This window comes from Strix uralensis, chromosome 1, assembly GCF_047716275.1.
Source record: "Strix uralensis isolate ZFMK-TIS-50842 chromosome 1, bStrUra1, whole genome shotgun sequence".
NCBI lineage: Eukaryota > Metazoa > Chordata > Aves > Strigiformes > Strigidae > Strix > Strix uralensis.
Window position 1 is genome coordinate 1,437,404 of NC_133972.1, and position 27,297 is coordinate 1,464,700.

The 27,297-nt window shown below is 41.0% G+C and overlaps 1 protein-coding gene across 2 annotated transcripts in view; it reads left to right on the forward strand.

Moving 5' to 3' along the window:
• The window catches only part of VIPR1 (vasoactive intestinal peptide receptor 1), a 117,837-nt gene that overhangs the window by 54,781 nt on the left and 35,759 nt on the right, over positions 1-27,297 (forward strand). For both annotated transcript variants that reach the window (XM_074861111.1, XM_074861204.1), the window contains 4 exons: positions 4,657-4,764; positions 19,712-19,815; positions 24,238-24,338; positions 26,245-26,377. In XM_074861111.1, coding sequence (XP_074717212.1) covers positions 4,657-4,764; positions 19,712-19,815; positions 24,238-24,338; positions 26,245-26,377 — 446 coding nt within the window. The remainder of the gene's footprint in view (positions 1-4,656; positions 4,765-19,711; positions 19,816-24,237; positions 24,339-26,244; positions 26,378-27,297) is intronic.

A 27,297-nucleotide genomic window follows, 5' to 3' on the forward strand; every position in this document is an offset into this window, starting at 1 on the left:
GCCTTTGCCTTGCTGTTTATCTACCTGTGGGTAGTGAGAGGCATGCAGAGATCCTGAGATACCCCAGGCATCCAATGGGTATCTTTGCATCTGAACATAGATTCAGAGCAAAAGTCTTGTGTGTGAATGTCCTTCAGAAGAGACCAGGAGTGACCCCATTCATTAGGGATAATTTGGTGCAAGAGAGATGTGCTGAAAGGCATTTTTTCTGAATTGGGAGTTGACCTGGGTTAAGAGAGTGCCCAACACTACCTACTGCCATTAATTTCTTTCCTCAGCCAAACCTAGTCACATCTCAGAGCTGTGCCAGAGCTCTGGAAATAATGTGTATTCATGAGGGAAAATTATTCTCTGCTGCTTCCTCGAGAAGCTATGGCCGTATGTTTGCTGTAACTGTTGATATGACTCAAATAAATGCTTTTAGTGCTCTAGTCTGATGGTTCTGCAAACTGCTGTATACCTGTGCCTCATGACGGTTGACCTGCTTTCTGTTAATTAACTTTTAAAGGGAGAGGAAATCAGGGCCTGAGCTTTGATTCCCTACCTGCAGTGCTGTGTCCAGCTCTGGGGCCCCCAACATCAGAAGAACATGGTCCTGCTCAAGCAGGTCCAGAGGAGGCCACGAAGATGCTTGGGGGGCTGGAGCACCTCCCCTGTGAGGACAGGCTGAGAGAGTTGGGGGGGTTCAGCCTGTAGAAGAGAAGGCTCTGCGGAGACCTTAGAGTGGCCTTCCAGTACTTAAAGGGGGTACAGGAAAGGTGGGGAGGGACTCTTGATCAGGGGGTGTAGGGATAGGATGAGGGTTAATGTGTTTAAACTGAAAGAAGGTAGATTCAGATTAGATATAAGGAAGAAATTCTTCCCTGTGAGGGTGGTGAGGCCCTGGCACAGGTTGCCCAGAGCAGCTGTGGCTGCCCCCTCCCTGGAAGGGTTCAAGGCCAGGTTGGACGGGGCTTTAGGCAACCTGGGCTAGTGGAAGGTGTCCCTGCCCGCGGCAGGGGGATTGGAACTAGATGATCTTGAAGATCCCTTACAACCCAAACCATTCTGTGATTCACATTTAGTGGAGACAGTGGAAAGGTTACCACCTTCTGCAGCTGTGGTGTGGTTTTCTAACCCACTGCATCCAGGACTGTGTCAGTGGTCTTCAGTCACTTCTGAGTCAGAACCTCTTCAAAGAAGGCTCTCCAAAGACCAGCTGATGCAGCCCTTGGCTTGCACTTGGGGCATTTGGCTTGCAAAGAGGGAGGCTGAGCTGCTGGATGTGAAGATCTGAGCTCCAGCATGTGTCTGACAGCCTCCAGCCCATTCCTTGAACAAGACTTCAGGAGCCTGTTTCAAGAGGGAGAGAGGTGGCTGCTAGTAATTACAGTAATTGTGTAGTTTACAGTGCAATGATGAGCAGTTTGATCTGTTTATCTGAATGAAGGTTAATAGGCAGCTTCTCCCTGCAGCCCTCCAGAAGAAGATATTTGGCTCCAGAGAGCACTTCATGATCTACCAAGCAAAGCAGGACAAAGCTGAGTGTCTGGAAGTCACAGTTAAAATAATTGAAAAGGAAAAGACTCTCTTTTATATATATATATATATATAATGATAAGAGTTTAAAGAGTGTACCTGGTTACCCAGGGATGTGGTAAATGCTACTGTCTTGAAAAAGTCACGCTTATTTTTACACTCCTTCTCCACTCACTTGCGATCCTTTACAAAACAAAGGACAGCCCTTGGCAGTGTGTATTCCTTGGCTTTTGGTAAAGAAATGAGCAGAGCAGTTCTTTTGATTGAAATGGAGTTGAAGGGTAGGTGTATTCATGGCTCATTTGCACCTGCTGCCTTGGGTAAGGATTGATAAATACCTTTGCATCCTTCCTGCAGATACTGAATGCAACGGAGAAGACATAATTAATTGATGGAGAAGCACTTAGTAATCACCAAACATGATTTGATCAGGCAAAGCAAACTGTCATCTTTATTACATCCATGAAGGCCAAGTGATGCCACAGGGAAGAGAGGGATTTCCTTTTTCCAAGGCACACTGCAGATGTTTCTGCCCTCAAATAGTTTTCTTAGTATTGATCTGTCACACTGACATGACTGAATATTGCCTGCCAACCCCCTGATCCCAGCAGTTTGCCAGGGTAAGGTCTATCAGTTTTGGAGAAAGAAAAGCATTTTCTGGAAGGCTGTTTGATAAAGGTTGTCCATGTCCTGGTTTGGATGGACAGGCACAAACTTTTGGCTGATGTTGTGATGGGATGTATGACTGCTGGGTGAGTGGCAAGTGTTAGACTGCAAATGCAAAGCATCTTGCAGGTATCAATCTTTGTATTGCGCCAATTCATTAAACTCGAGTTACTCATGCAGGCCCTCTTCAAGTGATTGGAGAGGAGAGGACATCTCCAAAGAAGGATTCATTTTCTCAACTTTAGATAACCATCCTACGGTGCCATGGTCTGCCAGCCAGAGCTCTGGTTTCCATTGGCTTTTTCAGGTTTACACGTCTGACTTCTAGATGCGTAACTTTAGGGATATGAATCCCACCTTTAAAACCTGGACCCTTCCAGTCAGCTGCACAAATATTGTCAGCATGTCTTGGGGGAGCAATAAGGAAGAAAGGTGTTGGAAGAGCTAATAAGCATATGTGAGAGGTCTTTACAGAGGCAATCATTTTTAAAGATCCACTTTGTGTGTCTTGCATGGCCAGTCCTGTGTACCTTCACTTTATTTTAATCAGAGACAGCTTTTGTTACAAAAGTGAACACCTGAAAGCTTTTTTCATGCATCACAGGTGGTGGTGAAAAATGCAAACACAGAAGAAGATACAGATACAAAAATTCTCAAAGTATGTAATTCAGGACATTTAAAAAGCCATCTGATACCATCACCTTGTATTTTATTTTGCATTATAACCTGTCCTGAGGTAATGGGTGCACTATAATTTATTGAGGTTGATGGAGGAAAAGATTATAGAACATGAAAGATCCTGTCATGAAATAATTTATTTTCCACGGGCAGGATATCTAATATCTTAATACTTTTGGAGCTGCTGGCTGTTTGGTGGCAGATAAGTATGACGCTGTAGAAACTGAGCTTGGCACCTGATATGAGAAACCTGAAAACTGAATTTTAATGAACTGTGCAGAAGAGCATGCAGGAAGAAGATACTGTCAGTTATTCTGTTTTTCAGGCTCCGATAAACTCACCGCAGGACTTCATTTAAAAAGTTCTGTTTGCTCATGAAAGAAGGAAGAAAATACCTGTAAAATAACTTTGAAAGATTGCTGAGGGTTCTTTTTCAGCTTCAAAGCATTTTTGTGTGCTCTCTTTATTGATCTGAGACAGCATGCTGCCTCAGTCTGAACAGACTGATGATGACACCAGCCTTTTTCTTAGTTCAAGTAGTAAAAGATGTTTTAAAGAAGGAATTTCAGATCGAGATATAATTAACAAGAAATGCAGCTTGACAGTGGTTTTCATAGTTCCCTTTGCTTGCATGTGAAAAGTATTTTCTCAAAGCTTTCTTCTTCATATTCTAGTTTCTCTTGTTAGGCTGTTGACCTTAACAGCAACGCCTTAGTCACATTTGGGGAAGTGTTGCAATCTAATGGGGCATGACAAATAACCAAGACCGGAGGTGCTATAAAAAAGTGAGGTCTGTTCACAACCCATCTATCTAACCCAACAGCCTGTCAGTTGGAAATTTAAAGGGAAAAAAAAGTGTTTTCAGAATTCCAGTAAGAACTCCAAAATATGTAACATGTTGAGGCAAAAACAAGTCTGAGGTTGGTTTTTTTTTTATTTCAGGTCTGCCAACTCCTTTTGGCTTCAGTCCTAATGTTACGTTGTACAACAGTGCAGCACGTATGTGATATCATTAATGTCTTTTGAGAAATCAGAAATAAAAGGGTAAAATCAGAACAGCATATTATAACTCTGCAGGAAGGACTTCTCCCTGAAGTTAGCCCCCTTGGTTATACCTTCATTCCTAGCTTGGATAGCTGGGAGTGTACCACCTTGTACCACCCTTCCATAGAGAGCATCTCCCAGCAACAGCACTGTCCCTCCTCAGCATCCAGGAGTGTTTTGTGTCTTCTGCCTTCTTAAGAAGAAAAACTGCTTCTGGGGAAGGGATTTGGCTCTTGATCCCTTGGTTGCCATCAGTGTCCCCTCCCTGTTGAGAACAATCTCTGCACAATTATTTCAAGGGGAAGAAAGAGCTGGTGACAGAAGTTTTGGCGAAGCAGAGAAGGAAGGGGAGCATGTCTCACATGTTCAGACCAGGTGTTTTAATGCAACAGAGAGAGTTAAGGGCAAGGAAGAAAGATATTTAATTAGGCATTTCTGCCTTTTTCATCTAAAAAAAGGCACTGTTCTCTATTAACTCTGATTTTCCCAGTCTTGCACTGATCTGCTGTTCTTTCTGTACTGATTTCTGAAAAATTACAAACACAAGTGCTGAATTTTAGGGACTGAGGTAACTGAAAACTACATGTTTAAAGAAAATATTTCTGTGCCTTTCCTTCTAAAAGGTGCCTGCACTGAGGTGATAGGCTTCACATGCCTTTCACAGCTGCTCTGCACTGCTTCAGTTCCTCTGCTCCATCTAGCAGATACCACTCATGCTTGTTCTACCACCTGCTTTTCTCTTTTCCCCAGGCTGCAGAAGGCAATGGGACAACATCACATGCTGGCCTGAAGCGGAGGTTGGAGAAGTTGTGGTACGGCCATGCCCAAAGTACTTCAGATTCCTCACCACTTTTCTCGGTAAGCAAAACCAGACAGTTTATCTCACTGAAATGGGTTTATGGTTTCACTGCCTGTGGGGCGACACATCATATCATGGGAAGCTTCTTGGTATAATCAGAGAGAGAAACAAGCTCTTTGCACAAGGTAAAGGAGGTTTCCAAGCCATACATGAATGCCCAAACCATTAGAGCATCCTTCCTATCCTTCTTGCACTACACATACTGTTCTGGATGATAAGGATGCAAAAATGGCTCCTCGTGAAATCCAATAATATGGATGTTGTGCAGTGAAAATTGAATCAACCTGTGTAATAATGTTTGTTGTACAAAATTAACAGTTTAGCACTAGAATTAATTAAGTCTCTGACATAACATAAATCAGCTGAAACTCTATGTAATAAAGTATTTTTCTGCTAAAATGACAAATTTGGCCGCAGGCCAAGAAATTAACGTGACAAATAATGGGCAGGGAAGGTTAATGGAGAAAGTAGCTTAACTCACTCTTTGGGGTGTTTTGGGAAGCTTTAATTTAAAACTTAGGTCTCAAGGGCCATGCAGCAATGGAACTCTTTGTCTCCTGGTAGTTTATAGTCATTATTTATCATTTTCATTATAGTAGCCCTGCAGGCCTCCATAGAAAATTAAGTTCTTTTGCACTGGAGATTATGCATCAAGCTGCTAAGTCTCCACTTTTACAGCCTTACAGTCCAAACACATGCGATAGATTATGAATGGGAGTAAGAATACAATATTGTCCCTGTTTAACAGGCCAGGGCACAACACTGATTAACCAGCATATGCCGATTACATGACTTGCCCAAGGCCACACCAAAAGTCTTTGCAGACCCGGAAGGGAAATTCAAAATCCCCCGGTCCTATCCTAGTGCTGTAATCTTCCGGTTTCCAAAACTTCCCAGTAGTTCGTTACTGCTGCTTCAGTACCCAAGGGAAGCAGGCAGAAGCTGCTGTAATATCACATCTTGCAGGACAAGACCCCTGCGCATTGGTCCAGTCATGTGGAATAATTGTCTGCTGTTGATGCTTAGTGCCCTCTCCTCTCCTGAGCACAACATTCCCTCAATGGGTTTTAAAGACCCAGCAAAGTTAGTTAAACAGGAAGAAAAAAATTCTTTAAGAAGTTTCTCTAATACTTCATCCCACCAGAGCAAAGCAATGAGGAAAGTATTATATATAGATACACATATATGTTTGTGTGTGTGTATAGATGATATATACATACAAATTATATATATGGTCATCTATAATATGTATAATATATATAATCTCATAGTGGTCGTGTTGAACTTAAACTAATGAATGTGGGATGCCTTTATTTGTGTGCTAGGATAGGCTTATGAGTCTTAATAAACTTGCCCATTCAGGGACATCTGCTGCTCTCTGGGGTGTTCTAGGACATCTCAGCTGGTCTCCTGGTTCACCTGCAGAAAGGTGAAGTTCTTCCATAGTTCATGTGTCATTGGATATCTCAAAAGACCTCTGCTTAGGCACATGAATACTTCCTATTCTGGGAGAAGTCCAGACTCCACCAAGAGCAGTCAGGGCATCACTCGGGCTCTCTGTGCACTTATCTCAATGTGCCAGGCCAAGAAAGAGCCTCAAACACAAGCCAACCCATGACCCTTCCCTGCATACCCATATTGTAGCGTGGCTGCTGGTATTTGTGCTGTTCTGTGAGCAGTGAGTTTAGCAAATGTCATCTAGCCTTGCAGCTGGCAATGTCAGCAGCCTTCTAGGGGGATTTCACATTGCTTTGATGAGTTTTCTGCATCTGACATCCAGGGATTCCACTGGTTTGGTCAGTGATGGCTAGGATATGATTCATCTTGTCATAAATCAGCCACTTAAAGAGATCGGATGAACAGCACCATGAAAATACCTATTTCTCCTCACTTAGTATGGTAGAGCACAGAGTGACTTGCTTTGTTGGAAAAAGCAGGTTCAGCACTCTTAATTTTTGCTGTTTCTCATGCAGGTGTGTCTGTATGAGATAGGTGTCTAGGATCGCAGTAATGTCAACGATAATCTAGTCAGTGCAGTCAACAGACAACTGTATGTAGGAACCTGAATAGCTCTTTAGATGTCATTTGCTGTATTGATAAATTTTCTGTTAAGTGTAGTAGGCACTGAGCTCACAGGTAGGCACCTACACTGTAAACACTTCATTCAATTCTCTAAACATAATCTGGTGTCATCTGAGATAATCTGGGGCATCTAAGAAATCCATGAGGATGCCTCAACTGGTGCTAAGATACCTGTATTTAGGAAACCAATTTCTAACATGGAATGGTATTCATATCAACTGATTTTAGAGTTTTCCATATGTGAACCTACCTCTGAGCTTGTTTTACAGTCACTGCTGAGAAATAGGCTCCTTAGAGGTGCAGTTCAGCTGACTTTTAGGCTTCGAATTCAGGGTGAGTTGAATAGCATCTATAAACCACATATTTCTCTCCATTTACAATCAAATGACTGTAGAGTGGCTCTGGCAGATGTGCATGTCGTACAGTATGGGTGAATCCTACTTTTGCAGAGTGTACACGTTAGCACCTCCTTCTGTAAACAGAGAAACTGATGTCATTTCCAAAGCAGAAACAACAGCTTTCATTTTCTCTGAGCTATGCACTTTGTGCAATCATATACAAACGTGGAAATCAGATATACTCTTAAATAAAGGGAGGGTAAGATTGCCACTTGTGTTAGAGGTTTTGTTGCAAAATTAATGCCATTAAAGTTTGTGAAGCAGTTCTTCCTTTGTAGAAGTGAATATCATTGAATAGCTTTCAAGGAAATCAATCATCTGGTTAATGTTTATGTCTTACTCTTTGATCCTTTTGCAGGAGCATGAAAGCTTGTACCAAGTTGTGAGCAGGAGAAAAACTTTTTTTATATTTATAGCAGGAAAAGGGTGAAATACTGGGAATTAAAGAGTTAATGTGATTTTCCTGCCTCATGGAGAATATGCTCTTGAAATGACTAATATCCTACTTCATGCTAAATAAAGGATAAAATATCTCGTGGCATTTAGAAACCTTAAAATGCCTAGCATAGTCCTGATGTCATTTGACATTAATTTTTTATGCCATTCGCATATCCAGAAGTTTCTCATTATTTTGTGACATTCGTCAGTACCATGTGAAGGAGATAGATGAAAATATTTTTGGCACCTTTCATTATTGAAGTGCATTACTTGTTATCACTTGACCAGAGAGTTCCAGCTTTTTTTCAATGCGTGGAAGATGACATTTGTAGTAGAGATTTGTTTCTTGCAGTTTCTCCAAAAGAAATTGTCCATTGTGCACAAGTTAAACAGCAAAAATTAACACTGACCGTTTTTAAGCTTCAGCTATTAAATTAATTGACTTAAGGGGGCGGGGTGGGAATAACCATGGAATCTCACTCAATGAGGTGAGATCCTTCTGAGTTTTAGGCTTGCCAAACTTCTTTTTTCCTCCAGTGCTCTAAATTTACTTCTGTTCTCCTTTCCCCTCCCTCATGAACGCTTTTTACTTGTCTTTCCTGCTCCAATTCTTTTCCTTGTGCTTAGTGGACCTACTGACTGCAAGGACTGAAATTCATCATTAATTCTGGTATATTCCTATTTTCAAGCCTGAATTTCAAGTTCCTGATTTCCCCCCATTCTCCAATACATAATGTCTTCATCCCTTACTTGTTTTGTTCATCTTCATCATTTTTGCACCAAACCCCAACTCTTTCCTGGTGTTAGAAATCCACTGCCAAACCCTGGGCATGAGGGATACAAGAAAATAGAACTTGTCGGTGTTGAGGGATCCCACACCATGAATTTATACTTTCGCTGGACTAGTGGAGAGTACACAACTTCATGGGTGTAGCCAAACTGTGACAGTGCTGTCCCGAACAGGTGTTGTCATCAGTACATTTTTATGTGGGTAGGGAGCCATCAGAGAGTCTAGCTGGCATTGCCATCCAGTTGCCCTGCCATCCTCCTATTGCATTTAGACATAACCTGCTCCAGTGGATTGAACTTCTAAAACCATATTACAAGAAGGCAACAGAACTTCTTAGAGCTATTGTGACATTCATGCACAAATAAAGAAAAAGAGATAATGCAAAGAAACAGTCAGGAAACTTATATGGAAATTTTCCTGACATATCATAGAACACAGATTGTGACAATACCACTTTGATTGCCCACCTGGAGCATTTATTAAGTTTCCACATGTCCTCTTGAATACTGGATGTCATCATTTCTCAATCATGCCTCGTGCCAGTCAAATCCTTGGGCCAGGGTTCCTGAGATAAACTGTGAGCCACTGGAGTAGGGTAGTTTCTCCAAGGCTACTCTGGTTCCTCCAGAGTACAAGAGGGTTGGAGATGACTTGTCTCATCCTACAGTGGTTTTCAAATATGTTGCTTTTTAGTCTCCCTCTGTTGCATGTAAATGACAAAGATAAACTGAAGCTATGGAAAATAGATATTCTGGTAAATAAAAAGCCCACCATTCTAGAAGAGACTGGAAGATTGTGGCTTAGTGATGCTTGCTTAGCTTAGTAACACAGTAACACAGAAGGTGAGAGTCCCTGTTTCAAGAGTGAAATCAAGGGGGGAAAAGAGTAATTTAAGCCAATACTCATCAAAAGCTGAGACCTTAAATACTGGTCTCAGGTGAATCTTGAGTTGTTTCAGCAAAATTATGCCCACTCTTTTGAATGTCATTGCTAAGAATGCTGTCTGTCTGGCTCAGGACATTTCCTGACTTCAGGCTGCTGCTCTTTGTCCTCTTTGGCAGTTCCAAATCCTACATGCTGAGGAACAAATCCTCCAAGTCATATCTGGCTTTGGATATCCATGGAAGTGATGCTTTTACTGGCTATTTGGAGTCTTAGAATGAGCATGAAGCTGTCTGTGCTTATTGTTGACAGCTTTTACATGCACTCATAGTTTGTTAAACTGATTTCCATGGTGCTCATTCAGAAGGTTTTGTGCAGTTCTTCAGGTAAGAATTAGGGTGGGATGAGAGTCATGTAACCATGTGTTTCTCTGGGGTTTGAATCAGCCTGTAATTTCCCCACTGTTCATGGAGGGAAGTCTATTCAGAACAGACACTCAGGATCTCAGCTATAGGTGGAGCACATCTGCTTATCCACAGATACATAGATAAAATTTTCAGATGTATCTAAATTACTTGTGTGTTTAATATCATTAGAGGTTGTATGCAAATAGCCTTATATCTAAAGAACTTGGAGACAAATTCTCCTCTGGCTTTACAGTCTTTTAAACCTGGAGTAACTGAAGTTTGTGCCAGCTTTAGCATTCAGAATCTGACCTAAAGTCATTAAATGAGTCCTTTTCTGTATAAGCAGAGTCCTAAGACTTACCTGAGAAGTGATGGATCTTATTATGTTATTGTGAATATTTTAAATCATAATCCATCGGGAAGATTACATCTTTCTATTTATTTATTTAATGTTCTCTTAACATTTTAAGCTTGCACATTCATACTCTTCTGTCAGATAGTTTTTTATTTGAATTTAAAAGGTATCTTTTTCTCTGTGGTACATTTTAATTCAAGAAATATAAATCAAGAGCTTTTTTATTGCCTTTTGTCATTCTCATTCTCTTTTTTGATATTGTGCCCAAAGTTATTTTAACTACCGTTTGATCCTATATACATCTCAGTTGTTGTGAGCGCTTACACAAAAAACGTGGTTCATATCATTCCTAGCTTCTGACTGATGGCTTTTTGGCAAATTCAGTATGATGGACAGCAAAGGTCTAATTCTGTCATCTCTTTCACTTTGAAAGACATTGAGTAATCCTTTGTAGCATTATCCAACTTCATTACAACAGAGGCAATAAAGTGGAATTCATTGGATGAATGTCACTTACTGTTAACATCCAGGTCCTAATGGTTCAGGCTGGAGCAATACCCAACTATCACTGCTCCCCACCCTTTCCAGTTCTGGCACACACACACAACTCTACACAACTGCACAGACCAAAGGGAAGAGCTCCCCATGAAATAACATGAGAATGAGCACCTCATTGAAGCAAATGGTTAAGCAGACTACTGCAGGTAGCTCCACTGATGCCACCTGCAAGCTTGCAGGGTCCTCATGTGCTCCATATGGAACCCTCCAAACACACTTGAGTCCCTCGAGTCTTGGAGCAGAGTATAGCCATGTCCTGGGGTAGTCAAATGAAATTTGTAAGTAGGACATGGAGAGGGACTCCAGGGAGCTGGTATTCTGCCTTTCTTTTTGGTTAGTTAAACATACAGATGAGACTCCTTCCACTGAACTGTGGACACCTAACATTAAGCATCTAATCTAAACTCCTTGTCTAATCTCTTCCTCAAGCACTTTCAGGACATGGATTATCCCATGACATTTCTTAGGAAGGGATGAATTGACCTTTGGATGTCTGATATGGCCTCTGCAGGGAACCTGATAGTCTGCTTCAGACTAGACTCCCTACATTTCCATGGCGAAAGTTAGGTGAGATGAATATCAACCTTTTGCACATGCAAAAGAGATCTATAGTGAGTAGATGAAAGCAAACAAAAATGCCGAATCGCATTTACTTCCCTCCTCCAAAAATGATTCTCATTTATTTGAGAAACATCTTAATCTCTCTCTCTCAAGCCAACACTCCTCTCCTGATTTTTTTCTTCCTTTATTCTATATTGCTTTAGCAACTAGAACGAAAACTGAATAAAATCAGAAGAGGGATGAGCAGATAGCAACAGATAAGCAGAAGATGTTATCACTACCATCAAGAACCCAAAATTTAACCATACCTGCTCTTTATTTACAACAATGCTCATTTAAAATTTCAAACTGCTCAAGCAGTTGAGTGCATCTCTTATGGAGGTTTGTTCACTGAGAGCCCTCAGCCTGCTCAGGTGCTGTGCTGTCCAAACATGCCTTCATACCACAAAGGCAGAATTACCAGGAAACCTCCTCATTTACATGGAATTGTGCCAATTATTTGCACAGTCCACCCTGAAGTCACAGAAAATGAGACAAGCCAGCCAACGCTTCTGCTCACTGTGCCCATTAGGGCAGCCTCCAGCCCTGTTTGATGTTCATTTTTCTCATTTGTCATGGACAACAGAATGTCCAAGGCAGAAAACAGTGATGGATGACCCCATTTCCACGGATCAGTGTTGATTTTACATTCAGAGTGCACCTCCAACAGCGTGCATGGGTGTAAATAAAGAAACAGGAGGTTTTCCAGATATATGGCATATTTAAAGCTTGGTTTTGCTTTAGACCATTGAGATTTGTTTACAGCGGAGGTGTCACAATGCATGTGCCCCACTCCTCTGAAGGACTGGTGCTGAGAAGGTTTTTCGAGCGGTAGTTGAACCTCTCCACCATCCTACAGAGCCACCAGGTCATGCATGTCCAGTGATACCAGTGCACACTGTGTTGAGGTCCTTTGGTTGAAAGTCCACTACCAGCCCATCACTTGTGGGATTGCTTTGCCTCCACTTATCCAGAAATGTACATCTTTTTCTTGTAACTTCCTGGCATACTGTGAGTGCAATATCAAGAGATCTAATGAGAAATTTGTCCTAGAGTTTGATGGTTCTGCTTTTAATGTGAGAAAACAGAGTTTACAAAAGGTGTCTAATTAAGGAGAACATGTGATGTTAAGAAGGGAGGAATTATCTATATTTATTAAGGATCAAGATCTTCACACTTAGAAATGTAATGTGCAGGAAGGGGAAAGGAAGATAAGGGAAAATGGAAGGTCTCCCAAAATCCAGGGTGCAGTGAGCTTCAAGACACCAGAGATGTGGCAGTAATAACTGCAGACCAAGTGATGTGAAAAAGAACAAATGAAGAAACTGAAGGCTGTGTCTGTTGTGTGGTGTTTTGACACCATGCTACAGGTTGTACTGTGGCATGAAATTGTGAAATACTGAAAATACTAAATAACATGAAACACTAAGCAGAAATTTTACTGAAAGAATGATCTTGTGAAATCGTGACTGAGGCAGATAAAGCAAGTTTGGAAAATAACTTGTCATGACTTACCCCTCAAGTTTCTCCCAGATCTAACCACTTCAGCATCCAGTTCAGTGCAATCTATAGCTGTCTGAAAGTTTCAGGTTTCCCAGTAACAGTAGGACAGATCAATAGTAAAAATGGAACTAGAAATGTTCCAGTTGGCTCAGCAGCATCTCAAGAAGAGTAAATAAGAACTGTCATTGCTTTAATAGCTTCTGCTTGAAAAAATCAATTTATGACCATGGAATATGATGACAGAGAAGCAGGACAGATTGCTATTGAGAGCAGACCTTCCCCTCTCCTTTAGAAGCTATTACAGAAAAGGGCAAGAGAAGTAAGAGGGAGACAGAAGTGAACATCCCTTAGCAATGACTGACCTTATAGCTCTTCATATGAATTCAGGATCCCATTAAAAGCCAGTAAGAGGTTTTCATCCACTGACATCAAAGATCTGAAACCTCACCTATGACACAAACTTTCAGACATGTTTTTGAGTCTGAAGTGTGTATTTGAAACAGAAGAGAGGCAAAAAGAAATTAAGAAAGAGAAAAACCTTAAGAGCTAGACATAGGCAACAAATTGCTTGGAATACGGTTATCTCCCTGCATTTATTCTGCTCACCTGTTCAGTGTTTAACTCCTCAGATCAAACACCTTTTATGAAGAAAATATTCTGGTTTTATCTTGGTTCCACTAACTCCTCACTTCTTTTCCAGTATGTCATGAATAAATCATGTCATTCCTCTTCTAGTCCCTTTACTGGTTGGTATAACCCAATCTGCAAAGTCATTTTGATTCATATCTCTTCCACATCATTCCCAAATACATTTATAAATCAGGAAATTGAATTAGAAGTTTTCCATGTGTTTGTTCTTGTTCCAGAAAGTCTATCCCAATTAATAAATTTTGTGTGTAGTGTTTTGTTGTAGAACAACGTCTCCCATTTTTCCCAAGAAACAGTAATGAAAATAAATATTCACTGCAGAGCAGAGTTAGACACCTTGTACAGGTCTGTGAAGATCCTGGACGCAGAGGAAGAAGACTTGAAGTCAACCCTCTGGGCTCTTTTGGCAGCAGAGGGACCAAGATCAAACCCAGAAGACCTTATGATGGGTGCAGCTGAGCAGGTCTGTCAGGTGATAAGTGGGATGTTCATGTCCAAAGGAGAATAGGGCCACTATCATTGGAACAATGTATGAATAAAGGTATGGACAGACACTGTGCAAGTAGAGTAGCTAGATTAATGCTCTTCCATCTAGAAAAATGTGGATTGAAAAGGTGTAAGTCAGAGGTAAAAACAGTCATGAATTTTGTGAAGAAAGTAGGTGGGGAATGATTGTTTCATGGTGTATGAGAGAAGCAGTACTAAACAAAATTGGCCATCAGTGGGTCTAAAATAAGCGTAGGGAGGGATGTTTTCATACAACGTATAAAGAAATGGTAGGGATGATAGACCTGGAAGGTACAAGTGAAAGCCAAAAGTATAAATAGCTATCATAATTCTTAGAAAGAGGCAAGAAAAATTCAGAGTACAGGAATAAGATAAATTTAGTGGTTAGGTGTGTGGAACACTAGCTCATATGCAACCTCCATTTGAGGGAGATGAGAAGATATTTCCACTATTACCAGGATATGCAACATGCGAGGCCATAAAGTCATTTAACTGCTTAATCTGCTCTGCTTCCTAGGAAGATTCAATAGGTCTTCACCCAACTGGGGGAGAAAAAAGGCAGAGTATAAAGACAAAAAAGTCCTCCTTGTCTCCTGACCAGTATCAGTACTGTCAATTCATTGTTATTTGTCAATCCAATTAAAAAAAGGTAAGAGTGGTGTGGGATAGGAAGAGAAGAGGATGCTTCTTTCCTCAGAAGAAATTGAATTAAAACAATTACTAAAATCTGAATATCCAACAACTGAATTGAAAACAGGAATACTCAGACATTTCCATCATGAGTTTAAAGGTGTTGTTTTTTTTATTTTGCTGGGGTTTTTTTAATCCTAAAAAGACGTTTTTAACCAAAACTTGTCTCAGAATTTAGCCAGTCCTGCTTGTTGCCATTGAAAGGATTTTCCTTCCCTCTGTCTTTGCTACCTAGAGCGGAGAGTTTCTGAATTACCCTGCAAGTGAGAAGAAGCCGCTTAAATATAGGTGCGAGTCATGTACCACAGGAACTAATCAGAAGATGGGAGCATTCAGATAATTGCTTACAACCATCAATCCCATTTCCATAATAGGCATGCCATCAAACCGTGCAGATTAGGAAATTAGAGAGGGCTTTGTGATCTCTAACGAGGCATTTGCTTAAACCAGGAGCAGCTGCTGGGCCAGATGGTGAAGTCCTGTCCTACAGCAGACATGATACTAGAAAGATGCAAAAGTCTGTGGAGGAATGCAGTCTCTTCTCATGCTTTGTGTACATGATCATTAATCACTGTGGCACACTGCAAGCAGATTTTCAAGGAATATAGGCAGAGGTAGCGCGTGAGGAAGATTTGTTTTATTATACATACATATATTCAACAGTTTACATTGGCTTGCATGGCCCATCCTTGTCTGTTTAACTTTGCAGTCGGGCAGCGTTTAGCGTGCTGCAGACCAGCTGGTGTTGAGCTCAGGAGAGACCCTGCTGATCTCACTGGGGCTTGACCTGAAGCCACTAACACATTTGCACTTCTGTGGCCAATACATCTGTAAAGCGGCAGAGCTCATGTCTCGGCCTGGACCAAGAAATGTGGTATTTTTGATTAAACAGTTATAACCTGTCATGCTGTGCAGGACCCTTTAAGGCACCATTGCAATAAAACTAGCAGAAAACTGGTTATTCAGACCTGCAGCTTCAGCCCTTACCTTTCAATAGTGTTTTATGCATTGACTGTCATAAATAGTGATATAAATGAGCCAGAGGTCTAGCCTCATATATACACTTGTAATTCCATTCTGCAAGCAGTGACTTTTATACCACAGCATACTTTTGGAAGGCTGACTGCTTAGTTTCCCCTCCTGGTTCTCCCTTCATACATCCATCCTTTCCTTCTGGCAGGGAGCCTTATGAAAAGGTCATCACGTTGCTCCCTTTTAAAACCTCGTCTTTAAACTCCTTTGTCCTGATAGCTGCAAAGAGAGAAGACAGCAGTGAAGGAGTGGGGTGCTGAGATCCCTCTAATTGTCTCCCTGTGATGCTTTGCTCAAGACTCACACAATTGTGTTATTGCACCTTAGCAATTATTGTGCACCTGCTGAGCCAGAATAGCTCCTAACATGCATGATTTACACCTTTGACAGCCATGGAGAGATTTCACTTAATTTACACTGCAATTGAAAACAGTTTAGCCTAGTTACCTCCTTTTCCCATACATGGAGTTGTTGTGGATGAGCTGGAGAGCAGTGTGTCACTGCAGCATCAGTAACAGACTCTCAAAAACAATGTCTCATCCTCATGGGGCCGTGTGACAGCACCCAGGAGAGGAGTTCTGTTACACACAAGGCTCCCATTCACAAATGCACTTCTGAAGTAATGAGACCCTCTTGGACTTTCAAATTGCCTTTGCATTCTCTAACCATGGCCAAACCGAAACACAGGAGGCTCCATCTGAACATAAGGAAACACTTTTTTACTGTGAGGGTGACTGTGACTGAAGCAGGTTGCTCAGAGAGGTTGTACAGTCTCCAATCTTGGAGGTTTCCAAGGATCCAGAAAGCATGTGGACATGCTCCTGAGCAACCAGCTCTAGGTGGCCCTGCTTGAGAAGGGGGGTTGGATCAGATGACCTCTAGAGGTCCCTTCCAACCTCAGTCATTCTGTAATTCTGTGAAAGCAGGAAGCTGAGTTCTGATAAGACATGTTATGAGGTTATTGTTATCGTAAATGGGAGTTAGTTGTGGCTTTTTCAAGTTAAAGTGTTCGGTTTGGTTGGGGTTTTTTTAAATGGAAAACCTCATCTCATGAGAATGGATGTGGCTTTTAGGAGTAGATATGCTAGTTTGACTATTGTGACATCTCTGATCAAAATGTAATACAAACCCCACAAAAGGCAGATTATTTCATGGATGTTAACTAATGCCACCCTATCAAGAGGACTCTGTTCACAGCAGGGAATTGAACCTCCTTTTTCACTGGAGGTCTGTGACAGAGCTGGGATTTGACCTTGTAACATAAAAACCTCAGTTTAATACTTAAGTCTAAAGTTTGCTGCCTGTAAACCTCAGAGTAAGAACTAAACTTGTGAGGCACTTTTCCAAATTTTATGTTCATTTTCAGTATAGAACGTAATCTGATAAGTAACAGTATTTAGAAATGTTGTTTGCTCTGAGGAGAGGTATTATCCATCACTTGAGCCAAAATTGTGATGTGGTAAAATCTGTATCTTCTAACTCTGTACTTTTTGTGCTTCCCAGACATCTAGTACGGAACATGAGAGTTAATAGAAAGGTTTCTTTTATCACCACATGTGTGTGAATTTGCGCATCAAAAAGTGACATGAGCAGCAAAGGGTGGTAGAAAAGCTTCTCTGGGAAGTGAGTTTTCCTAAAATCAGGGACATTTTTATTATTATTACTTAATCCCAGTGATTCTGTATCATTGTGCTTCCCTCTACCTTAGATTCCACATCCACTAGATCATTAAAGACAACTTTTAAAGGATTCTTGAGAGCAGTGAGAATAATTACAAAAGAATCAAACAGTTGTGTGAAAGTGCACTTAAACAGAAGAAATAGGAGAAAATTAAGATGAAAGAAGCACCCCTTAGTTCACTGAGAATAAGAAGCAAAGAATCAAAACCACCATGAAAGCTAAAGGCATCCCCAGAGAGGAGGAGTTTTGAGCAGGAAATAGGAAGCAGAAAAGTTCATTACAATGGGATCCATTGTAATGAAGAATAACAGAAATTACATACCACCTCAAAAAAAAAAAAAAAAAAAAAAAGTACCGAACAGTCATGTCCTTGATTTGTTTGCACAAGAACTCTTATGTTCCCAATATGAATCCTGGTAAAAAGAAATGTAAACAATGACCATGCAGAAAAAGCCTGGGGAACAGCAACCCACCAAACTGTGCTAAAGTTAACTTCTTTTGGAGCATCTGTTAAAATAAATAAAAGCACCAGATCCTCCATGGAGTTTAGATCTGTTGGAAAGACAAATTACAGGCGTAAGTTTTAGTGTCAAAATCCACCTGTCACAGCGATTCAAGAAGTGACTTAAGCCAGGGGATAGGCTGCTGCCGATTTCAGTGCAAGACAGGTCTGTGGTTAGGAAGGTGTTTGGATGACTCAACTGTCAGAAATTCCTGGAGGTGATACTGAGTATTTTCATGACTCATAGCCGCATAATTGATTTGCTTCTGTTTGCAGAAGCTTTATTATTCTCGTGTGCAAAGAACTCCATTGTTTGAAATTTTTGCAAAGCTCTTGAGTTTCACTGATGTAATTCTTCATCTAAGAAGCAAGTTTTGACTACTATTTGTTCATTCTGGTTTATTATACCATCTTTCCAGTCAGGGATGGCAGGCAGTTTTGTGTGATAAGTGAGGGACTTTTTAGCAAGGACATGTAGTGATAGGACAAGGGGTAATGGCTTTAAAGTGAAAGAGGGCAGATTTAGATTAGATATAAGGAAGAAGTTCTTTACTGTGAGGATGGTGGGACACTGGAACTGGTTGCCCAGAGAAGCTGTGGCTGCCCCCTCTTTGGAAGGGTTCAAGGCCAGGTTGGACGGGGCTTTGAGTAACCTGGGCTAGTGGAAGATGTCCCTGCCCATGGCAGGGGGGTTGGAACTAGGTGATCTTTAAGATCCCTTCCAACCCAAACCATTCTATGATTCTATGACACCAAAGGAATGCCACAGTGATGTGATTCGCATGAGACGGACAGAGTATGGACCAGTGGTCAGAGTGGGTGTTGGGGGAATTTACAATGTACTGTTGGATGTATTGCTTCTTTGTCATTTCTGTCTGACAAACATCTATCTTGGCCATTTAGACTACAACCATTTAAGGTAAGGTCTATCCTGGTCAAACTGTTGGTCTTTCCTTCTTTTGCTTGATTAATCTCTGTACAGCCCCTAGCCAATGTGGGTTTGAGGTCCAGCTGGGATAGGAAGCAGCGATGTCTTACAAAGTGAGAAACGCTTGGCACCCTTACGATCCCGGATGGACCAGCAAGTGCAGAGTACCAGAAGAGGCATGTGAACTTCACAGTTTTGTCAGGAGACAGATGTCCTTATGTTAATTAAGGCTCTTTTTAGCCAGATGGAGGCCTTAGGCACTCAACTTGCTTAAGAGTCCAGGAAATTTTCCTGCCTTTGAGTATACATGTTAAAACAGGCAATACAGGTTGTCAGTATTTGTTTTTTCTCCCCTCATAGCCAAATTTTGAAGTGTTTGGCTCTCAAACAAGATTGCAGTAGATTTCTCAGGAATCCCATTTGATCAGGGCTCATCTTGTAGGCAAGATCTGGATTTTGAGGGCTGCATTCAGTTCCCATACCTCTAACTTTACCCGCATAATGTGAAATGAGCAGTTTATCTATCCCTGTTTTGGCTTCTCACAAGCCAAGTGAAAGACATGAATACTTCACTGCTCTGTTTAGATGAAAAATTTTCCAGGAACAAAGGCAATATGACAATAACTCTCTCAAACAATATTGGTGCAGTGCCAACAACCAAAGGCCTGGGTACAACTGGCATTATGGTACCATTAGAAGAAATGTTTTGTGGGCACCTCAGCATTAAAATGTACTTGGTTTTGAGGTCTGAACTTTATGGCCCAATAGGTCTCTCCAATTTATGTGTTCTGTGTAATATGAACACTTCGTAACAGAGAAGTATGAGAATTTTACTCTAAGTGTTACAAGAAATGCGCTCTGGCATTTGAATCAATAAAAGGCAGACGTTTGTTTAACAGCAAGCTGAACATTTCTTTTTAAATCATCCTTTCCTCTTTTCTTTCAGGGAATGTAACCAGGAATTGTACAAGCCAGGGCTGGACGGATGTGTACCCTGCGCCCTATGCCATAGCTTGTGGATATGATTCCAACAGCACTCCAGGGGAGGAGGTTTGTAAACCTGGATGGGTAGAAATCAAGATTTACCAGGGATTGATATCAGAATCACATGATCTTCCCACGCCCAATTTTTTCTATTCCCACTCTGATTCCTTAAGAAGGAAGGATCCTCTTGAGGATCCCTGGAAGCAGAGATCAAATGTCTGGTGAAAGAGATGAACCTCCCTTTGATTTCCAGGGGGGTGGCAGGAAATCATCACCTGAGAAGATCAGACCGGTGTCTCTGTGATGCCCACACATAACTTCAGGTGCTTGATTTTCCTTGTTCAACTTTGAAACAAACCCTCCATATTTTTATCTGTCCTTCAGTAGACATGGTGATTCTGGTATTTCTAGGCCAACACAAGCATCTAAAGGGATAAAAGGGTACAAGTCACTTGACATTAGTGCTGCTCTGCTGATCTCAACCAGCTGAAGATCTAGAAAACTGTAGGGAACACACACATTTTCATGCAATGTTACTGAATTTTGTAAGGAAATCCTCAAGGTCTCTAGGATACTGCCTGTATGTAAATTAGTAATTACTGACCTAGGTACAATGAGCTTTATAGAGTATTGTCATTACATAGGAAGGACTTTGCTATTGGTTTGCTCCATGCTGAGACATGAAGGGTAAAGTCTAAAGAGGATAATAAATGTTGTTAGAAACAAGATTCACCTCACCTAACTAAACAGTTAACATCTAATCTAAACCAGTCACCTATAGCTGTCCCATAGTCAACAAGGAAAAGCTTATGCTAAAAAATAATATTTCACTGCAACCATATGTTTATATTAAACCTATGCCCATGCTTTTTTTTCTTTTGTATGACATATGTCAGTGTTTGTGAATGTTGGACATAGGAATCTCAATAATGAATAAATATATATGGTGAGAGGTCTTTGTGTAAGGTCACCCATTACCAAGGCACTCAAAGAGTTAACAGAGAATCTGAACAGAACTGAGCCAGCCTTTAATAGTGAAAGAATACAGAAAACAACAAAGGGAAAGCTTCACAAATAATTTCAGGGCTCAACTGAAGAGAGCCTTGGTCTGCCTTCGAGGTCAGCCACCACTTCTCATCCTCTAGTGTTCGGTTTCTCAGATTGAGCTGTGTGGCACCAGTTGCACATTGCGAAAGCTGTTGTTATGGCTCTGCTCTGGAAAGGTCCTCCATCAAGACCTCTGGTTTATGTTCCAGCTGCAAAGGGGATTTGGGAATTCCTGGGACATGCTTTGGCAGCCCAATGGATTGCAGTATTGCCAGAGTGCCACGTTACCAAGAGAACATGTATTGTGTTCTTTTAATTCTTTCTTAATTATTTTCTCTCAATTTCCGTGGTTTTGTCATGCTGTTTAAGTCTAATTTGTGTGAAAGGTGGCTGAGGGGGGTGAACATGCAGTACTAGCCTTTGAAAAAGAATAGGTTTTTGTTGCTGTTGAATTGGCTGTCAGTTTGGGGAGGAAGAAGTGAATGGAATAGAAAAAAAGGAGAACAGCAGGCTGTATGCAACATGAGGTCCAGAACAGACTGATAACCTTCCATGCTTAAAACACTTCATGCACTTTCAACACCTACAGAAACAAGAAAAATATGAAAAATAAATAAGAGCTGTGTGTAAGTTTTTAGCTGTGAATTGTGGCAGTCCCTAAGAAGCAGATGATCTAGACACCAAAGCAGTGCACTTTTGATCTTTGCAGCAATAATGATTCCTTCTCCGACCTGACCTTTAAAAAACATGTATTAGCAAATAAGGGGGTTGTTTTGCTGTCCCATTGTCAGATGTGATGCACAACTTCTCTCTTGTGTGCCTCCATCTGGTCAGAGAGGGGCCACCCCAGGTGTCCCCATAGGCTCTGTCTAAAGATGGTGAAGAAAATAGACACCTCCAGAGGTCAGTTCACCCCACATTTCTCTCCACAGGGACCTCCTTGCATTTATGTAGAGGGAGTCCAGATGATTTTAGGCTAGGTGACATGAACCCAAACCATGTATGGGTGCAGAGCTACTGAAAGACTTCATATCAGTATTACTGTTCTTTTTCTCTTACAAATGTAAATGTTTCACATTCTAATGGACAAATATAGAGGTTACTGAACAGAAACCAAGGAAGCTAATTCTCAGATTATCTCAGTTTAGCATCTACCTTAAGTAATTGTTCTTATCATCTTCCTGTGAAATTAAGCAGAGGCTTTCAGAGTAAGAAATTGCCTAATTTCATTTCATAAATCAATCTAGGTCTACAGCTAGAAACCAGGCATCCTGGCATGCATTTCCTTCACTTCTCTAAATCCCTCTTCTTTCTAATAAGAATATGTTAGTAATCAGCTCTGAGTGAAATTCCAGTTCCATTTATGATCTTGGGTCAAATTCTCTGCTTTGATATCTGTAAAATGGGAACTGATTGTCATTAGCAAGTGCAAATGAAGAGTGAGAAGCCATTATGCAGTGTTTCCAGAGATGACCCCACATGCTACATTAAAGCTGAATGTGAGCCGTCTCTGTACACAAGAAGGATTGGTCATCGTAAAATATGAGGGCACGTAATTGGTTGTTGAATTGAACACCAAGATCTTTCTGTGCATAACTGGCTTCAGTGAATAACTCTAAGAAGCAAAAAGCTTATACCTGTATTCACACTGGAGAATTCCCATCCACCACCCCACTACTGACATCCCCTATGATAGCTCGTAATTTCCTTTCCCCCATTTCTCCGCTCTCCTAAATATAGTGTGGGACAACCTATTCCTGAAGCTCAATCCCCTACCACATGCTCCCTCCTTCTGCTGGCCAGGTCTTTCCTGGAACACTTCTGCTCTGGTGCCATCAAGAAGGAAACTAGATAATGAGAGAAAGACTAAATCAACATGAAGGAAGTTGACTGCTTTTATTTGAAAAGTCTTAGCTGCCTTTGGGAGCCCAAACTCAAACAAGACTGGAAACAAGGCTGTATTTAGTTAGCTTTGAGTGAAATCTGCAAGACAATGGGGTAGAAAGGTGGAACCTCTGCTGTTCCTTACTGCAGTGCAGGTACCTCCATGAAGTGCAGATGAGCGAGGCTTAGGTATGACCATACCATACTGAGTGACTCCATCACCACAGCAGCCTCCTGGCATCATATGGGCACGACTGGGTAGATAAATTGGCCTGAAACCCTTGCTGTGTATTACATGTTTCAGAGTTACTGACCCAAAGCTCTTAGTGATGTGGATTCATTGAGTGGGGCTGTAAAGACACTGTGCTTCTAGCCATCTCTGAGATCTGTGGTCTAAGAAGCAATACAGATACAACCAGTGTAATCTTTGCCCTTTCTGAAAGCTCTTGTCTTGTTTTAACACCCCTCCATGCTGGCTTGTGCAAATGCTGGAGAATTACTCCTCATCTCAGCCTCACTGGTTCTGTAAAGTACCTAGTACTTGTCAAGTCCTATGAAAATAGAGTATAAAAATGTCAATCCTTGCTGTTATTAAAGACTGTTTTCCCAAACAAGGTTGGGTGTAGATTTTCTGTCTAAACTCTTCATGGTTTTGATTGTTTGGGTTTTTTATAGAAAATGGTGACAAAGAGAGCAGAGGAGGGTCAGTCAAGGGCTGGAAAAATAAGATTTTCCACAGGGTTAGATTCTTGTAAAAACTTGGATTTTTCATTGATAAAACAAATGTCCAAATACCAACTGATCTTCTGTCCTTTTTTTAAGCTGAAAATCAGAACATATTGATTTAGAGTGTGGCTGGAGAGCCTTAGGAGAGCTGCAGTTCTGTTGCCTTACTTCCCCATTTTATTTAGACTGGAATTGGATTTAAGTCCTGTGGTGCCCCATGCTCAGAGATTCCCTCTGTGTGTTGTCAAAGAGAAAAGCCATGAACTAGTTTCCAACTTAACCTTTATTTCTGAATTAGCATATCTGTGATTTCAATGAGAACATTTTAAGTTTTTGCTTGCCAAAACACAATGTCTAACTTCCACAAAAGCAAACCAATTTCCAGACCACTCCTGTCCTCAAACTTCCTTAATAAGAAAAAGCTCATCATACTCAGCACCTCAGAGCTGATGTGTCGGTGTGCTGTTTGACTGAACATTAGTCATTCTTGTTCCACAAGATTGGAACCATGTAGCTGTCTCTACAAGTGTCAAATCTGACTCCTTCCTGCCTGAACTTTTCTCTTGCATAACTGTAACCCAGTTTTGGAGTGGTCCAAGCTCTACTGAAACTGGACACATTCTTCTTATTCACACTGGAGGTATTTGAGTCATGTACTCTACTGGATGTGGTTTTAAAGGATGAAGGTGTTTGAGATTTTTTTGAGAGAGTGGAGTAGGATGATTTCCTTGTCTCACCAAGAAAGTCAGTAAAAGCTCAGTGATGGTGTATTTAGGGATGCACGTTGGCAGCTCTTTGAAAGACCTATTTTGTTTCTTTACTTCACATTAGCAAACGGCGTTCTATGGCACAGTCAAGACCGGCTACACCATTGGACATACCTTATCGCTCATTGCTCTCACAGCTGCTATGATCATTTTATGTCTCTTCAGGTAAGACCATGAGCGAAAAAGGCATAGGTAAGGGGATGACTCAAAGGACATAGTGGCTGTTTAAGTTACAGTCTATGAGTGTTACAAATGGATGCAAAAGACTTCTTCCAAGTCTCAGTTGGACAGGGGAGGAAAGTTCCTCCATCTTTTGGTACCACAGTTTCCTCTGTGTGAGAGTTATAACCCCAATCCAATTGTTTAGGTGGGATTCATCTTGCTAAATGTATATTGTTACAGGATGGATCTCTGTATTAGAGGCCATTATCCCATAATCTTGTTATAGCCCACAGAGACCTAGTCAATATAGTATATATGGATGCTATGGAATGATGCGTTTCTACTAAAGTAGGTATTCAAAATGGTACAGGTGAATCACACCCCAAAACTACCTCCCAAAGTCTATATTTCAGAAGTGCTTCCTGCTCTAGCTCTATGGCAAGACATAGACACCCAGAGCCATTTTAGGTGTGCTGGATCCTCTGAGATGTGCACAAGGGTAGCAGGTATGATGCAGGACCTTCAGGAGACCCAGACCCTTATGGACTGATGGGCAGATTACAGATGGCATATCAGCATATCAGATGGCCTAGATTGCAGAAAATTAATTAATCCTCAGTCTCTATCATTTATAATAGATTCAGGCATCTAAATTTGGGTGCCTCCAATGAAGAAGTCTGCATATAAGGTAATCTATTACAATGTTGTTTATGTACAGGGAGAACAGCAAAAAGCAGATCTCTGTGAGATGGAAGAATTTTTCTAGTTGTGATTCCATCTTCTCATGCCACTCTCCAGTGGCTTCCCTGAAATGCATTATATTGTTGTCCAATTTATGGCAGTCTGGTCCAGACATCATCTCCAAAGAAAGCTGTAGGAAACAACATACGTTCTAGGGTAACTCTCACACTTACACCAAGACTGACCTCCCTCTTCAAGATCTTTGCACTTCTCAGCACACACACTCTCTCCACTCCTCTTACAAGGGAAGAGTGTATCAGACACACATGCAAATTATCTCATTGTAACAAGGTACAAGGTGCCAGCCAAGCTGGTGAAACTGTCAGGGTTCATGCTCTTCATTTGTGGGAAACAGCATAATTTGACTTGCCTTTGCCTGCAAGTACAGAGGACTCAGCTCAGTCACATTATCTTGCCATCGTCAGAGATTAAGAGCATAAACTTTGCCAATGCACAGTGACTCATTAAGAGGTGGTAGTTTGATCATGTTGCTGAGCGAGGTCTATTGTGGTTCTGATGACTGTACAAAGTATCCATTTCCAGAGTATAAGGCCTTTCACGTTAGCTGATGTAAAGTCTCACTTGAAAAAAAGACCTACTTGATCAGAATTCGTCTTCAAAATATTTGTGGGCAAGGGACAGAAAAACCCTGGTCTTCTTCTCAATACCATTAATAACTAGTCATTTTTAAGTGAAAATATAGATCGTATTGCTCCAGAAAGCCTGCAATATGTGTTAATTTTGGCAGCAGCTACTAAGAATTTATTTCTCTTCCCAAAGAAACATTTCACTTTGAAAGGAATTATTGCAGTACAAACATTCTGTAGAAAACAGGCCTTTATCGTGAGCACAGTTTGCTCAAAAATGTTTCTTTTCCAATGGAGAGCAGTGTGATGGACCTGTTTTCTGTCATTCTGTCTTTTGACTTCTTTTTTTAAGAACTGGAAAAGCAGCAACACTGCTGCAGATGTATGGATTGCTACATGTTTTGTGTAATTAAAAAAGCTTAAGTGGATTAGCAGTGATTTACAGCAGAATGTAGTCTGTCTCAGGGTTTCTAATGTTTATTTGTAAGTCTGTATCTTGGCAGAAGAAACATGTAAATAGGTAAATAATGCTTTTGAGAAGCCTTGCTATTCAGAAATGTTGTTTCATCTCTTCCCAACAGAAAACTACACTGTACTCGGAATTATATTCATATGCACCTCTTCATGTCCTTCATAATGAGAGCCATCGCAGTCTTCATAAAAGATGTCATCCTATTTGAAAGTGGAGAATCTGAACACTGCTTTGTGAGTTCAGTAAGTAGCCGGGCACATTGAAGTTTCCACCTTATTCTGTTGCCCCTCTTAAACAGTGCACCAAAAATTACCTTGCAAATGCATGTGAGAGAGTACTTCAGGAAGATTTCAAATTTTTTTCTCATTTGAAAGAAAAAACATGATTGGTGCGGTTTAAAATGTATGAAAAAGGCGTAAAATAAGGCAGAGTCAAAAATTTATAGTCATTTGGTCCCTTCTGAGGTCAAACCCACAACAAAAAAAGATTTTGGGGCTCCTCTCAGTCCTGTGTCCGTCTCCCAGTCCCATGCTAATTTCTTGGATATCCTGGTCAAAGCAGACTTGCAGTCCTGTGTTTAACAATTCAATAAAACCTTTCCCTTCAGTGAGGGTGGGAGTCAGATCCAGATTCACATAACTAACTTTAGGTATCTATGGGGTAAGTACCTATACATGAGCTACGTGTGTAAAGTGCAACCATAGTCAGTCGAGCTCTAATTAATGTACTCACTGGAGTCTGGAGAGCTGTTCACCTTGCCTTGAAGAAGGCACCTGCCTTTGGATGGCTCTCTGGGCGCCACTGGTTGCAATGACCAGATCTCTGCAGGAGTTTATGCAGGAAATCTATGTGTAGACATCATTGTCTGTTTTTCATCTGGATCTGTCTCCCATGCTAGCTGTCTGCAACTGTAAGATTTTCCCAGTGGGATGATAAATGAAGGGAATAAAGGATTTGAGATATGTTTTTTCACTTTCAAACTCAGTGTTATCAGCTGGAGCAAACTCTAAGGAGGGAGAAGAGCTGTTTATCTAAAGGCCCATATTGATGTAAGAGGACACTAGTCATGAATAAATTTAGGCAGGAAACTGAAATCACCAAATTAAGGAGATGCGATCAGAAGTCATCCAAAAAACCAAAAAGGAACCCTCCATAACAAATT